We start from the raw sequence: 13,804 nt of genomic DNA, 5'->3' as shown, positions 1-13,804 counted from the left end.
CTTTTATACACTCATCTGTGTTTTGGCTGTGAAACTTAGGACCCGACCCCATAAACTGCTTCAAGCAAAACTGAGGTTCATTTTCCTGCTTTTGCATGTAAGTCACACTATTATAGACAGCAAAGTTAGGTAGAAATATTCTAGGCACTCCGACAGGGCTGGGCCCTCCAAGGAGGCAGTGCAGAGCGGGAGAACACATCATAGCTGCGGCTGGAGGCACATCCATGAAGGCCAGGCCTCAAGATAGAGTGGAATGACCAGGCCTGCTGCCTCCTTGAGGGACAAGCTGTACACTATAATTGGTACCACCTAGTTCAATAAAGTCTAGGTAGACACCAGTCACCCCAGTAGGTGGCCAGGACCTCCTGACTCATCCTTCCTAAAAAGCTCTTTGTTCTTTCCATGTGTGTTTGCTACGTGACCTGCTTCCCCATTGGATCCACATCACCTAAGTGGTTAAACTTGTAATCTTATTGGTTGGTCATTGTTCTGTCCCATGCTGTGTCCACTTCGTGATTTTGTGCCCACTTCATTATTTTTACCCACTTCGAGATTTTTACCCACTTCGTGATTTTTACCCACTTCGAGATTTTTACCCACTTCGTGAGCTTGTTCTATGAGCCAGCCTTCTTAGAGAAGTGGGGTCCTGTCTCTCAGGAGCCATCTCTCTATCTTTCAATAAAATCTTTCCTACTCTTAACCATGTCGTTCCTTAGAATTCACTCTTGACTCTGGGGAACACGTGGCACATCTGACATCTAGCAGGTTGGGAATTACATTTACTTCTCCTGTGTCAGTACCAACGTGGAATCAGTCACCTCAGGCCTTCAGGAAGAGGTGGGAGGATTGGCTTCACAAAGGGAGAATGGCTTCAGTCATGAAGGTTGAAAGCACCTTTTCACACAAATACCGGGCCCAGAGCATGAGACCAGAAGGGTGTGCCGACCCTTTTATCACTCTCTGAGCTGTGCACCAGTGTTGAAGACTTGAACTCCACAGGAAACACATCCTTAGTGACAGGAGTGTTCCACAGTGGGGCTTGGGACATGATAGTCGCTCAAGCGCTTTCTAGGCTTTGTGGTAACTGGTGAGAGGCTGGGGGCTGCCTGTGCTGGGCTGCATGGGGTGAGGGCAGGGCCCCACATGCCTCCCCTTCCTCAGAAGGCTGAGGGCTACCTGGGCCTGGAGTTCTGGAGGCGGAACCATCCCACAGACACACACTGTGGAGGCCTTGCAGCTCTCGGGCCATGAAATGAGACATTCAGCTTCAACTGCACTTAAAAACAATCTGCTCCCAAACACACATACAAAATGGTCTTTCTTTCCCCTTAAAGTCTTGCTATTACATGATCGAGTCTAGTTATCTTCTGGGAGGCTTAATAGTTAGGCTTTCTACTTTAACAGACCATCCAAAATCTCACTAAATGAGCATAAAGTTATGAAAACCCATTCAGTATTGTGTATGACAATAGTGATACTGATAGCAAGTTAGGCTCATGGATAGCTTCACAGTGGAGAAAAACAAATGTGTTAGCTCTTTTCTTTTTTTTTTTGGTTTTTCTCCGGTACCAGGAACCGAACTCATGACCTTGCGCTTGTCAGGCAGGCGCTTTTGCCGCTGAGCTAAATCCCCAGCCCCCAGCTTTTTTCTTTTTTTGGTCTGACAACTGTATCCCCTGACAAAAATTTCTGACTCCCCTGATTCGTTACAGAAAATTTCAATACCTACATGCGGTAATCTCCAAGACTACAAGCAGGAGATGGGGTGCTACCTGGAGAGCTGGGATCGATGCCGCTTGTGTCTGTTTTATTTCCTCCTAGGGACCATTTCCTGTTGTCCACCACTTAACCCCTAACTCCCTTAACTGGTCTCAGATGTTGGACCACTCTAGAGACCTTAGCAGGCCTGCAGGAGAGAATGACAGTGCGATAGCTTTAGTGGCTTTCCAGCTCACTATTGCATGGGTGTGAGAATGCAAAGTAGAAAGAGGCCTGGTAACTGTACTTACTCAGTATTGTCAGTTTTACTTTTAACAATCTGTATATCAACATCAGCCAAATAGAGATCTCACTGGCAGTCATTCTATTACTCTAAGAAGTCTTGTATCTAAACATAACGTATATGTATTAGATCCATTACAACCTTTCATTATACTTAGTGAAGTAGGGACTGTGTACATATTTTGGTCAATGATGCAGACATAACTGTGGAAACCTTCCTGCTGCCTCTATCCTGTTCTTGTTGGTCTCAGCAGGACTGGGGTGTGCAGAGATCTGGGTCTAAGGCCTTGCCTAAAAATCTATTTGGGTAGCTCAAGAGGTAAGTGATGCTTTCATAATTGTTTGCAGCAGCCTTAATTTCCATATAGGACACAGAACATTTATTTTAGGCAGATAAGGAACTACCACGAAAACTGCGAGCGCTATTAAAGCTGTTCCGTCTCGCTGTTCATCCGGGCATTCAGCACCGTGTGAACATCCAGTGTCCGCTGCACTGGCCCAGCTTGTTTCCCTGTAACTCACTGGGAGCCTGCTCAGCACGTTTCTGTCAGTGTGGACCTGTGACCTTCTCGTTCACTTTGATTATTTGTGTTATAACTCTCTTTTATTGGGTTTGCCATTTGGTGAAAGGCCCCACACGGAACCCTCCGCTCGCCCCACTCGCTCGGAGTTCTGGCAGCAGGTTTTTCTTCCAAGGAAGGAACTGCATCCATGCTTTGGTTCCATTTGCTGAGTTGTCAGTTCCACGTGTTTGGTGATAAATCACTGGTCCTGTTTTTCTTACAATTTGTGTTCCCTCGTTAGATGACTTCCTAACATGGCATGCCTTCCTGCTCTTCCTGTCTGCCCTGCTTATGGGCACCTCTGTCTGCTCCTGCACTGGAGGCCAAATAGATGGACCATGCCAGGTTGATTGGGTGCCATGCAGCATGGCTACCCTGGTGCTTCTGTCCTGCCTGGCAGCTGGCTCTGAGCTCACAGCACCAAAGGCAGGGACATCGTCTCCCTGCTGGCGCAGGGCACAGGAGCTGTTCTTCCCCAGGAGTTTTCTCACAAACTCAGTGGGGGACTTATATACTAAGCGCTGTAACCCCTCCTCACATGGAAGTACTGGTCCCCAAAGAACCAAAACAAAGATGAGGCAGTGGGTCCGGCCCCCTGTTGGGGAGCTCGCACACCCTTCACTCCTCTCACAGACTGCCTCACCCGAGCATACCTAGGGAGCACCCGTGCTCAGTACATGGAGACTAACACTCACCCCACCTTGAGAGGGAGGCTCTTTCTCTGTCAGCTGGCTTTTGCTTTATTTTGGTTTTGGCATTAGTAGAACGGGCCCAGGCGTGGTGCAGTGTGCTTCAGTGATTTCCTGTTAATGCAAAATCTGTCTGATGACAGGGCCTGCACTGCAGCCAGCACTTCACACTCACGAGCACCTGCCTTATGTCCAGGAGGCACCAGGCCCCTCTGGGGACAAACGCTCTAAGCGTTTTTATTGCAGATTTTAGTAAAGACCCCAAAACTCATAAGCTTTGAAGTTTTAGAGGAAATAGATTATCTACTTAAACGCGTATAGAGAAATGCAAATCTATCAGAGAGGTGAAAGAGATGAAATGCATCATTCACTTTCTTTTACAGTTTTCTTTACAAGTTGACTCAAAGTTTAAATGAATGCATTTTCAACAAATTTTTTAACAAAACTTTTGTTACCGCGAGTTGGTATTTTCTTAATTCCTGTTCCCTAGTTCTTTATTATTCCCTAGTTCATTTATTATTCACAGGAGAAATGAGCTTGAAAAAGTTTTGTTTCATGGACTCAAAGGAAAAAAACATTTAGTTCAGGGTGGTTCTTGTGTTGGGCTTGAGTGTTTTACTCGGATGATAATGGTAGAGGGTGGCGGACCCTACGTCAGGTGAAGTCCCCAAGGAACTCCACCCAAGCCAGCACTTGCATACAACCGTGCCCACAGGTGGAAATGGAGGCAGAAGGATTCCACGGACAAAACCATCGAGTCTAACTAAGCTATGCAGATGTACTGAAACTTAGTCACCCTGAAGAAGCAAACTGGAGGACATGTAAATATATTTTAAAATAATTCTTGAATGCCATCAACTTGTTGACTATGCAAACCATCATTTACCTGTAAATGGCTATGAGTTGGCAAAAAACCAAATCCCTTTCTTCTTTCCTTTCAGCTAAGGTAGAAGTGAGTCTTTCGCATCCCTTCTCCCTGGTGGGGGAGTGGCACTCCCGCCCAGGCAGCGACAGTGGGGCGCACATCAGCACCGCCTGCGTTAGGCAGCGATGCCGGGTCTCACACAGGTGCCTCAGAGCCAGAATGGTCCAGACCATGGCACCTCCCCAGGACCCTGCTCATACAGTACCTTTAAACTCAATGGCGAACCCCGACAAGCCCACGGAAGCGTCGCTCCGGAAAGCCAGGAACAGGCTGTTTCCGCTGCTCTCGATCCTGTCTGGGGCTTGGGAGCCCTGGAAACTCCCGATGAGAGGGCTGTTGGAATCCTCCCCCTCGTAGATGTGCAGGAAGTCGTAGCTGGGCTCCATGTTGAAGCTGAAGACAAGGAAATCGGCCGTTAACACCTAACAATAGCATCACCAAACCTCCCAGAAGGTGGGGCTGTTCAAACACAAGATGAGTCTATTTACTTCCGCATAATACTTTCAATAATGACAGCAATCCAAAAGCCAAATCAAAACATCGTGTACCAGTTGTAATAAATGCTCTTGCTATTTTGACCATAACACTCAACCTAATACAATTTGGAAGACAGCTAAAAGGAAATGAACCGTCTCAATGCAGGTATAATACTCCTTCTCTGTACACATGAATTTGATAATGAAGTATAATCTGAAAGAACCAGGCTCCAAAGGAATCAATTTCCACTGATACATTATTTTTATCTGAATATTTTAGTTTGAAATAAATGTATTCTCGGTATTACTATATATCCTTAAAGTTTGCACATATCATTTTGTGTTTATTTTTATTGTAAGATGAATGTTTACTGTTTCCGTGGCTCAGTTGAGCAGGAGATGGTAACAGCCCCCATGAAGGCAAAGGTCCATTTCCAAGCTGCTGCCGGTCACTGTGACGTCTTTCACCCCACCCAGAGCCCCAGTTCCCTTCATCCTCTCTTCTCCTCTGGTATCAGCACGGAGTCAACGCTGTCAGGTCTGACGCTCTGCCAGGAAGCCTGGAGGACCTGCTCTCTGACAGGGGTGAAGCTGAGCCAGACTGTGCGTTGAGCCCGCAGGTGCTCCCCTTGTGACCCTGCTGGTCAGGTGTCCCAACAGGTGAGCAGGATGGGGACAGTCAGGAGGAGGCGCCGAGGCAGGTGGTGAGCAGCCTGAGCTCCTCCTCCTGCTCTCACCGGCTTTCACTCTTCTCGATGGCTCCCAAGCTTTCTTTCCCTGGGGCAGAATTTGGGCCACAGCTGACTGCAAGCACCAAGATTTTTTGTAACAAGGGAAATGTGCTGTCCTAGTGGCTCTGGCTTGTCTTGAAGGTCAAGATAGGTGGAGGGCAGAAGGTCTCCCCCAAAGTTAGAGCAGATGAAGTAACCAAGCAGTGACCAAGTTTAGGGGCTGGTAGGAACTGGACTGACATAATAGAATTTTATCTGGTTGATAATTTCACTTAGAATACTTTGCAAAGATGTTGCCAGAATTGGGTCATATTCCATCCCCAGTATTCACATACTTAATTATTATTATAGATGAGATATTGAACATTGAAAATACAATCAGACACAGGAAAAATTTCCATAGAGTCTCTTTTCAAAAATATAGCAGAGTTCATGCCTAGAAGTTTGAAGATAGATTTTCAATTTGTGATGGTTCCGTGTTAAGACCTATTTTATTTGCACTATGAGTGCCACACAAGCCCTCATGTCAGTCCCAAGACTGAGCAAGCCTTCACACCAAGTTAACTGGAGTCCTGTGAATGTTCCCCCCAGTCTGTAGGAGCAGTGGTAGAAGGTCCCTCCTTCCCCGGACCCCGAATCCCAGCATGATCCTGGGAACCTGTGTCCCTCAGTTCAGGAATTCTGTCCTTCACAGTCAGTAACACCAGGCTGCCCTGTGCATGCTCCCCTGACTCTAGTCTAGTCTGAGTCCCCAGGGGACACCATTCTAAGCACGTCCTGTGGGGAGGGCCATTTCATCACCTGTCCTGCAACTGTGCCTCTGATGTCCACTCGGGCCCCTTCGGGAGCCTCCCATTTGTCTCCGGGAACAGCCTCTTTCCCAGCCAGGATTCTGGCCTTCCCAGGCCCTGCCACACAGATCCGGCTGTGAGATTCCCGCTGAGCACACAGAAACCATCTGGATCAGAGGAAAGGTCCGGGACTCCGACCTCTTGAGCTTATGGCTCACGGAGTCTCCCAGGCGGGAGAGAACTAAGATCTTCTGCTCCAGACTTTTCCAGAGACGTATGTGAAACACAGTCAAAAAAATTCTGGCATGAAACTGCTTTTCATATCATCAGCTAAGCTGCATTTAGGAACATTGATGATTAGACCTATAATGAGGGAGGGTGGGAAATTCTTATTGTTGAATTTCTGTGGCCACCAGCAGGCCTTTGACTATGACTTCTTTTTTAATCTGCTGGCACCAGAGCAGCTTGCTGGTTGTAAGGAAGGTACATTAACAAAAACCACCATGCTGTCCCGAGCACAGCTGATAGGTGTTCACTGGTGTTGTGTATTATGTACTTAGGCGTCAGAAAGCATTCATCATCTGGAAAATTTGTAGCAGCTTTAGCAAATTCAGGGAATGCCGGCTAATCACTCCGCCTAAGCAGAACCACAGATTCTTAAAATTACACTGCCTCACGTCTCATCAGGAAGAGTGAGGAGGCGACCATACCGGGCCTTGGATACTGACCCAAAGGTCCAGAGAAGGAAACTTGTGACCCTGGCAGAAAAATAAGTACCCTGAGGCCTTGTTGCTCTGGTAGCTGTGAGGTCCACGGAGGAGGTGCTGGGACATGTCCCTCTAAACACAGCACACCTATTCAGTCCACAACTGAAGCCCCTGGGACATTAACACTGGAAAAGACCTTGAGATTCAATAAAAATTTAATTATCACCTACTATACATTGATAGGTCAATGTATTATAGAACCTACTTTATAAAAGAACTCTAGTATTAATCTTTTATAATCTGGCAGGAATGAGTTAGCACATTTTTAAGACATATCTAGTAATTCAAACCTTACAGCAACCAGAGTTTGGGAAGATTTCATCTTCAAAGCCCCATTGAGTCCTAAAAACCCAATAAGAGTAACAGTACTACCCTCGGGAATGTCAGAGACTACGGCATGCGAATGAATTCCCTGCACAGGTTTAGGAAAATAGAAGGCAGTGATGAGAAATTACACCAAGCAAATCCATATCATACTTTTACTACTTTTAAAATATTTCTGTAAATGAATCTCACTGTGTGCCAGATCAGAAGAATTAAGAATTAATTCCTGCGTGTCTCACAAGCAGAAGGCCCCAAAACACGGAATGCATTTCCAGCTGGATCACCTTGCACCTGGGTGGGGCATCTACAAGACACAAGGCCCGGGGCTGGCACAGGTGTGGAGCTGGGTACTTGTCAGGGATAAAGGAAGCGACTTCCAGCTGTGGCATTTGCGAGCGCCCTGCCACACGAGGGGTGGCCGTACCTTCTGAATATCAAGGCGATGACAAAGTCTGGGTTCACCTTCACTCTCCAGTCACACTCCTTGCCCGGAGGGTAGGGCTGAGGGTAGTTAGGGGACAGAATGACTCCCGCAGGGCCTGTCAGGTTCCCGCCGCATGCAGCTGTCACAGAACAAAAGCCACAGGGGAGAAGTTAGGGAGAGAGTGGGGCCTGCCTAGCCAGCAGGAAGGGCGATGTCAGGGACACAGTTAGGAAGAGCTCGATCACAGCATGTCTCCATCCCAGACCCTGAGCCTTGTGGTAGCAGTCAGCTGAAGGTCCAGAAAGTGTGTACCTTTTTCATGCAGTTGTGCATTTTATAGAACTCAACCGCCCGTTTCAGAGAGGATTGTCAAACTTCAGGCAAATACATAATTTTCTTCTTATAATTTAAACTTTGACACAGTTAAACTGGACTACACAATTCTCACACCCTCCAACATGCACCCAAGCACAGATGCAAACACACACACACACACACACACACACACACACACACACAGACACTCAGAAAACAATATCCGGGGTGATGTGAGGATAGAGACTGAGCTGGAATACTGGTTGATCTCTGGAAATATTCTTCAAGCAAAGTGCATAAAATATCATTATTCAAAAAGGAGGAATCATGAGACCACGATAACCTGAGTGTGTCTTTGCAGTCAGTGGTGGGGATTAGACGTGCTTCCCTCTGCACCAGTGAGGAGCTGCTGCCTATTCACTGTTGCTGACTGACGGGGCATCTTTCATTCTTGAATGTGAAGATAGTTACAACTGTTTCACCTACTAGCTCTGCTCTCCCTGAAGCCTTCTGTCCTTTGGAGGGGAGAGAACCCGTAGATGGATCAGTGGGCAGTACAGAGCCCGCATGGACACATTGGGGTTCCTACCTTCAATACTGAGCCTGTCTCCAAGCTTTTCACTGTTTGCTGCGGCTCTGTAAACCACAGGCCTTGTGGCCCTTCACTGGCCACGTGTGCTTTCACAAAAAGTAAATAAGCAGAGGAAAATTGCCCTAATTGGTGACATTTTCCACATGCATACAAAAGACTGTTTTTATGAAAATGAAGCAAAAGAAGAAATGTACTTCATCACCTTCTGCAACAGGTGGTGTTAACACGCTCAATCTTCCTCAAAACTTAATCTTTCAAAAGAACAGGCACAACTAAATGCAGTATATTTGTTATAAACCCCGACCAGTCAAAAGTAAACTGAGTTCCACAGGGAAATGCTCCCGGTGACTCTCACAGGCACACGCTCAAGAGTCGCGGAGCTAACCGCACAGTAAGGCAGAGTCCTACACCTCGCCGCAGCTTCGCTTCTCTGAGCCCTGGGGAGCTGTCCACTCCGCCCTGTGGACATAAAATGCTGCCGGATAGCCAGAGGCTCTGTCCAAGGGGAGGGTGCCAAAGGCCTGGAAGATTCTGCTCAACAGGAGATTAGAAAGACGAAAGACGCCAAACTGGGGCACCAGGGCCAGGATGCCACCACAGGAAGAGAGCGGGCAGGACTGGGGCTGATTTAAAGGAAAGAAAGGGGAACGTTTCTTTCTCGCCTGGCTCCCGGGAATCACTCTCAGATGTGCCTAAGTGGAAGCTGCAAGTGGAGCTCAGTGGCTCTGCCCGGCCTTGCCGTCTCGCTCTTTCCATCTGCCGTCTGCATTTTGGCTTCCTTAGATTTTATTTAAAGAACACACAAAATGTTTCAGGTAGGGTAGGAACTTAGCAGGAATTATAACCCAGGACCCTAGGAAGTTTTCCAAAAGGAATGGATGAGGCGGCAGGACCCAGGAATCCATCTCCAGGCCCGATCCTGAGTAAATGCGGGAGAGGACCCTTCAGGGAGGTGACCAGGATCTCTGCACACACCCGAGTGTTCACACCACCACACACCGGAGCTCCTTAGTGTCCACACAGCCACGCCAGGCCCAGCAGGCTGCTGCCTCCGACGGGCTTCTGCACTCTCAGGATAAGGACTTCTCAGAGCTTGGCAGAGCTTGGACATGGGGAAAGCTACCGCAGGCCATGTGTGGAAACAGAGCTGGAGGTTTGGGGTTACATGACTGGAGTTAGGTCAGAGTCAGTATGCTCGGATCCTGAGAGTCAGTCCCATAGGACTTAGCTGAAAAGCCTAAGCAGAGGAGCCCCCTTAGCAGGGGCCTCAGGAGGACAAAGACGGTGCCCCTCGTGCCCAGCAGGACATGAACCCACCCAGCCCTGGGATGAGCTGCTGGACATGAGCCACAGAGCAGGGGAGGCCTAGAGCCTGCGGGACAGGACAGAGCACCCAGACCGGAAGAGGGGACCAGACTCTACAACAGAGGGGGGAATGCTGGACCTGGCGGCAGAAGCACATGGTCCCAGCACTGTGGGAGGCCGAGGCACGAGGATCACAAGTTGAAACCAAGTCTGGGGAACTTAGTGAGATCCTGTTTCAAAATTTCCAAAATACAGATAAAATAAGAAATAAAAAAGTGCTGGGAATATAGCTCAGTGGGAAGGATCTCGGTCTAATCCAAAGAGAAAGAGAGACAGACAGAGGCAGAAACAGAGACCAAGAGACAGAGACAGAGAGATAGAGAGAGACAGAGATATATTGATTGGCTGGCTGTCTAGAAGGAGCAGATGAATGTGGACCATAAGCATGTGAAAAAAAAGTTCAGCTCTATGATTACCTTAAAATGCCAATTAAAAACAATAGGAACTCAGCACTTTCTGCTTACAATTAATTAGACTACAATTACCATATGTTATGATTTTCTAAGTCAGGGAAAATTAACACGCATGGCTGGTAACTATGCAAGTTGATGCCACCATTTTCTGAGTTTTGCAAAAGGTTATAGAAAATACCATAGAGAGTTGCAAGTTTGTAGAATATGTAACTCACTGACAATTCTGGGTACTCTTGTTAAAACAGGGATGTTCATTACATCTCTTCTCAGAACAGGAGAGAGGCAGAAAAAACAGCCTGCTGGATAATTAGGGCCAAGAGAAGTCAGCCTTGGGACATTCAAACTGAAATAAGCCAGGAAAGCACTGCTCCTCTAGGGCCAAGCGGGACCCTACCTTCCAGAGGCACCGCCCGGCCATCAGAGCGAGTGGGAAGCGTCAAGTAACACAGAAGCAAGCCTGTGCTGATAAGTAAAGCCCTCAGCCACAATCCCGAGGTCCCAAGGCAGTCGTGCAGGGCTCTGCGACTACTTAAAAACATTTTTAGGTGAATTATTGTACACAAATTTAAGAAGTTTGTGCATGATTATATTAATAGTAACTGCTTCCAGCTTTTTTCTCCTCTTTGTGATTTATTATATCTTATAAAACAATGAGCAGGCATTGTCCTTCAACAAGGGGAAAAGTAAAAAACAAAGTACCGTGAATCTTTGCCGCAGTTAAACTGAGTGTGAATATGTGATTGGCTGAAGTCCATGTGCAAATGTCTTACACAGGACATAACCTCATCTCAGAAGATAAAAGAGCACTGCAATGAGAAGATAATGTCCATTTACTCCCATCTCTCTCTTACATAGTATCTCTGTGTGTAGCCGGGCTGCTTGCCAGAATAAGTGATTCTTAACTGCCTGCAAGGGTTTCAGCTAGCCCTGGGAACGGACACTCCGGACAGATGTGTAGTGTGCGCTGTTTGCTGATGAACGGATTATTTAGTCGCTGGCCAAAATTAGGTAACTAGGAGATGAATTAACAAAAGACTGAGAAGATGGGAAGATGGTCGAATTTTATAATTCTGTGTTCAAGTTAATGCTAAATGATGAATTACCATTAAAAGACTAACTCCTGGTTGTCCTGTCCCTTAATCTCCAAGAAATTAAAAAGCAAAATGGAAGATAAAGGAGAAGCAGCTGTGGGCTGGAGTGATGCCTGCACCTGTAGGTGAAGCCTCTGCTTGGGAGAAGGAACACGCAGAAAGCCTGCAGCGCTCCCAGGACGGGTTTGGGCTGCGAAGAACCGGCCCAAACCTTAGGACGGACACGCTCACACAGAGCGGTGCGGAGGCAGAGCCGTGGACCGACCCCTGTCCTCCCGCGCTCTGTAACGGTGCCCGGCAGAGCGCCACAGTCTGCAGAGACGCCGAGAGTCCTGCCGCGTGCGACACAGTAAAAACCGGGACTGCGGGACACCCCTCAAGGTCACCGCGGCCAAGCTGCGCGCTCACCGCGTGCACGCCACCGCGACATCTCCGCCTCCCTCACAGATTAATTAAATTTTACAGCTTTCACACGTACTCTAAAGAAGTACTAATTAAACTGTGATAGTTCATTAAAGTAATAAAGTTTAGAAGAGTATCTACAGTGAAGATGAAATACTTGAAATAGGCATTCTATGTTCAAATATTTAATTGAATGAAGAGGCAATCTACATGTAATTACCACTTTACGTGAGATATCTTATATTTCCCTAAAATCATATTTGTGATAGACGTCTGAGATGACTATTCAAACCCAGACCTGCAAAGCCATTCCATATCCTTTTAAGAAGGCCAAATAATAAATTTTTAATGAAACTGAGAAACAAGATTCTACTTTTTCTTCATTTTCACAAAAGCAATCTAATTTCTAGTGGTGGGAGCTCTACTTAAAATGTACTAATATTATGGAAAAGGCACATCAAAAAAGAGAAAGCACTTTTTAGTGAGTAGGTTTTGCTTAAGGGCATGTTTCTATATTAAAACTGAGAAGAGCAATGGTAGGGTTATAAGTTTTGAGCCACCTGGAATTTTAAATTACAGGGCTTGGCTTGATCTATATTTATACAAGGACAGGATGTGTTAGATAAATGTCAATTTCTGTACATTAAGCAAACTACTTCCTTTATTTCACCTAATAAAATGAAGGCTTACCATAAAATTCAGTATGGTGCCAGAGAGCCCCAGGGTATGTAAGAAACTTGTGAGAAATATTTCTGAGGAAATAATACATTAGCATTTTGAATACACAGTGTGTATGCACATTCATTTCCAAATATAAAATCCCCATTTTCTGGTGCCCGATACCTATGCACGTGGGTGGGTCTGGCTGCCAGAAGAACCGGTTGTTGAGCTGCACACAGGTGACCTTGGCTTGTCCTTGTAGCTGGTACCCCGGGTCACACTGGAAGGTGAGGGTGTCCCCTGGCTCCCGGCTGTCTCCGTAGCGGGTGCCGTTCTGGGGCATCCCTGGGTCATTGCAGGTGGATGCGACTGAGGCTACAAAGGACAGAGAGTGGCCAGTCAGTCAGTGCTTGGACAGGCGGGGTCCACCGGGCGGGTGTGGGCACTGACTCCAGCTGAGCACTCACCATAGCATCATAAACCCTCTGTCCGTGGTGAACATCCGCAAAGCCTGTCTTCCCCTCAAGTACATCCTACAGGTAACACCCACCCTCATTGTGTTTGCATTTCACAAATTCTAGCAAAACACTGACAGTGAAACCAATCATGGACCCGTCCTATGTCCCGGTGTACTACACACCCACACAGCATTTCCCTAGGATTTGCTGCTGCTTAACAGTACTTTAATAAAACATATACCACACTTTAAATGACTTAACTAGGAACACCAATCTCAAGGAAGCACGAGTTAAATAAAGTAGAATTCTTTTGAGGTCCCAGCTCTCAGGGTGAGCAATAATCTTTGTTGACTTCCTACCCCCGAGCAGGTCCAAGGATGCAGCAGCGGCTGAGGCAGGGTCCTGCCTTGCCAATATTAGTGCTAATCCCTTTCACATGCAAGAGAGCTCCAGTTTGGGCACCTGCGCTTTTTCTTTTTCACTTTTTCAGATCTAAACGTCTACTTGTTTTTTAAATTTTTACTTTAGTTCATGCATCATGTATGTAGTACATAATGTTCACATTCCACATTCCTTGGGGGAAGTGGCACATTTATATTACACATCTTAATTCCCTTTTGCAACCCCTTTCCTTTCCTCATCTTCCCCTCCACCCATCCTTTTATCTCCTCTTTTTTCTTTTGCCTATCCTAATCTTAACAAAAATATCTAGAAATGTTGTACTTGCATTTTTGTCAAAAAGAAGAGAAAAAGGAAAGAAGGAAGAAAGAAAAAGAAAGAAAGAAAGGAAGGAAGGAAGGAAGAAAGAAAGAAAGAA

The 13,804-nt window shown here is 46.6% G+C and overlaps 1 protein-coding gene across 1 annotated transcript in view; it reads right to left on the bottom strand.

The window, feature by feature from the left end:
* Csmd1 (CUB and Sushi multiple domains 1) overlaps positions 1–13,804 on the bottom strand; it is a 1,292,092-nt gene that overhangs the window by 201,412 nt on the left and 1,076,876 nt on the right. The window contains exons 27-29 of the mRNA XM_005373917.1: positions 12,713–12,904; positions 7,692–7,830; positions 4,384–4,571 (exon numbers count right to left, since the gene is read on the bottom strand). Coding sequence (XP_005373974.1) covers positions 4,384–4,571; positions 7,692–7,830; positions 12,713–12,904 — 519 coding nt within the window. The remainder of the gene's footprint in view (positions 1–4,383; positions 4,572–7,691; positions 7,831–12,712; positions 12,905–13,804) is intronic.

The sequence above is a fragment of the Chinchilla lanigera genome, unplaced genomic scaffold, assembly GCF_000276665.1.
Source record: "Chinchilla lanigera isolate Chin_1 unplaced genomic scaffold, ChiLan1.0 scaffold00002, whole genome shotgun sequence".
In the NCBI taxonomy this organism is placed as follows: Eukaryota; Metazoa; Chordata; class Mammalia; order Rodentia; family Chinchillidae; genus Chinchilla; species Chinchilla lanigera.
This window is presented reverse-complemented; position numbering and strand designations above follow the sequence as displayed.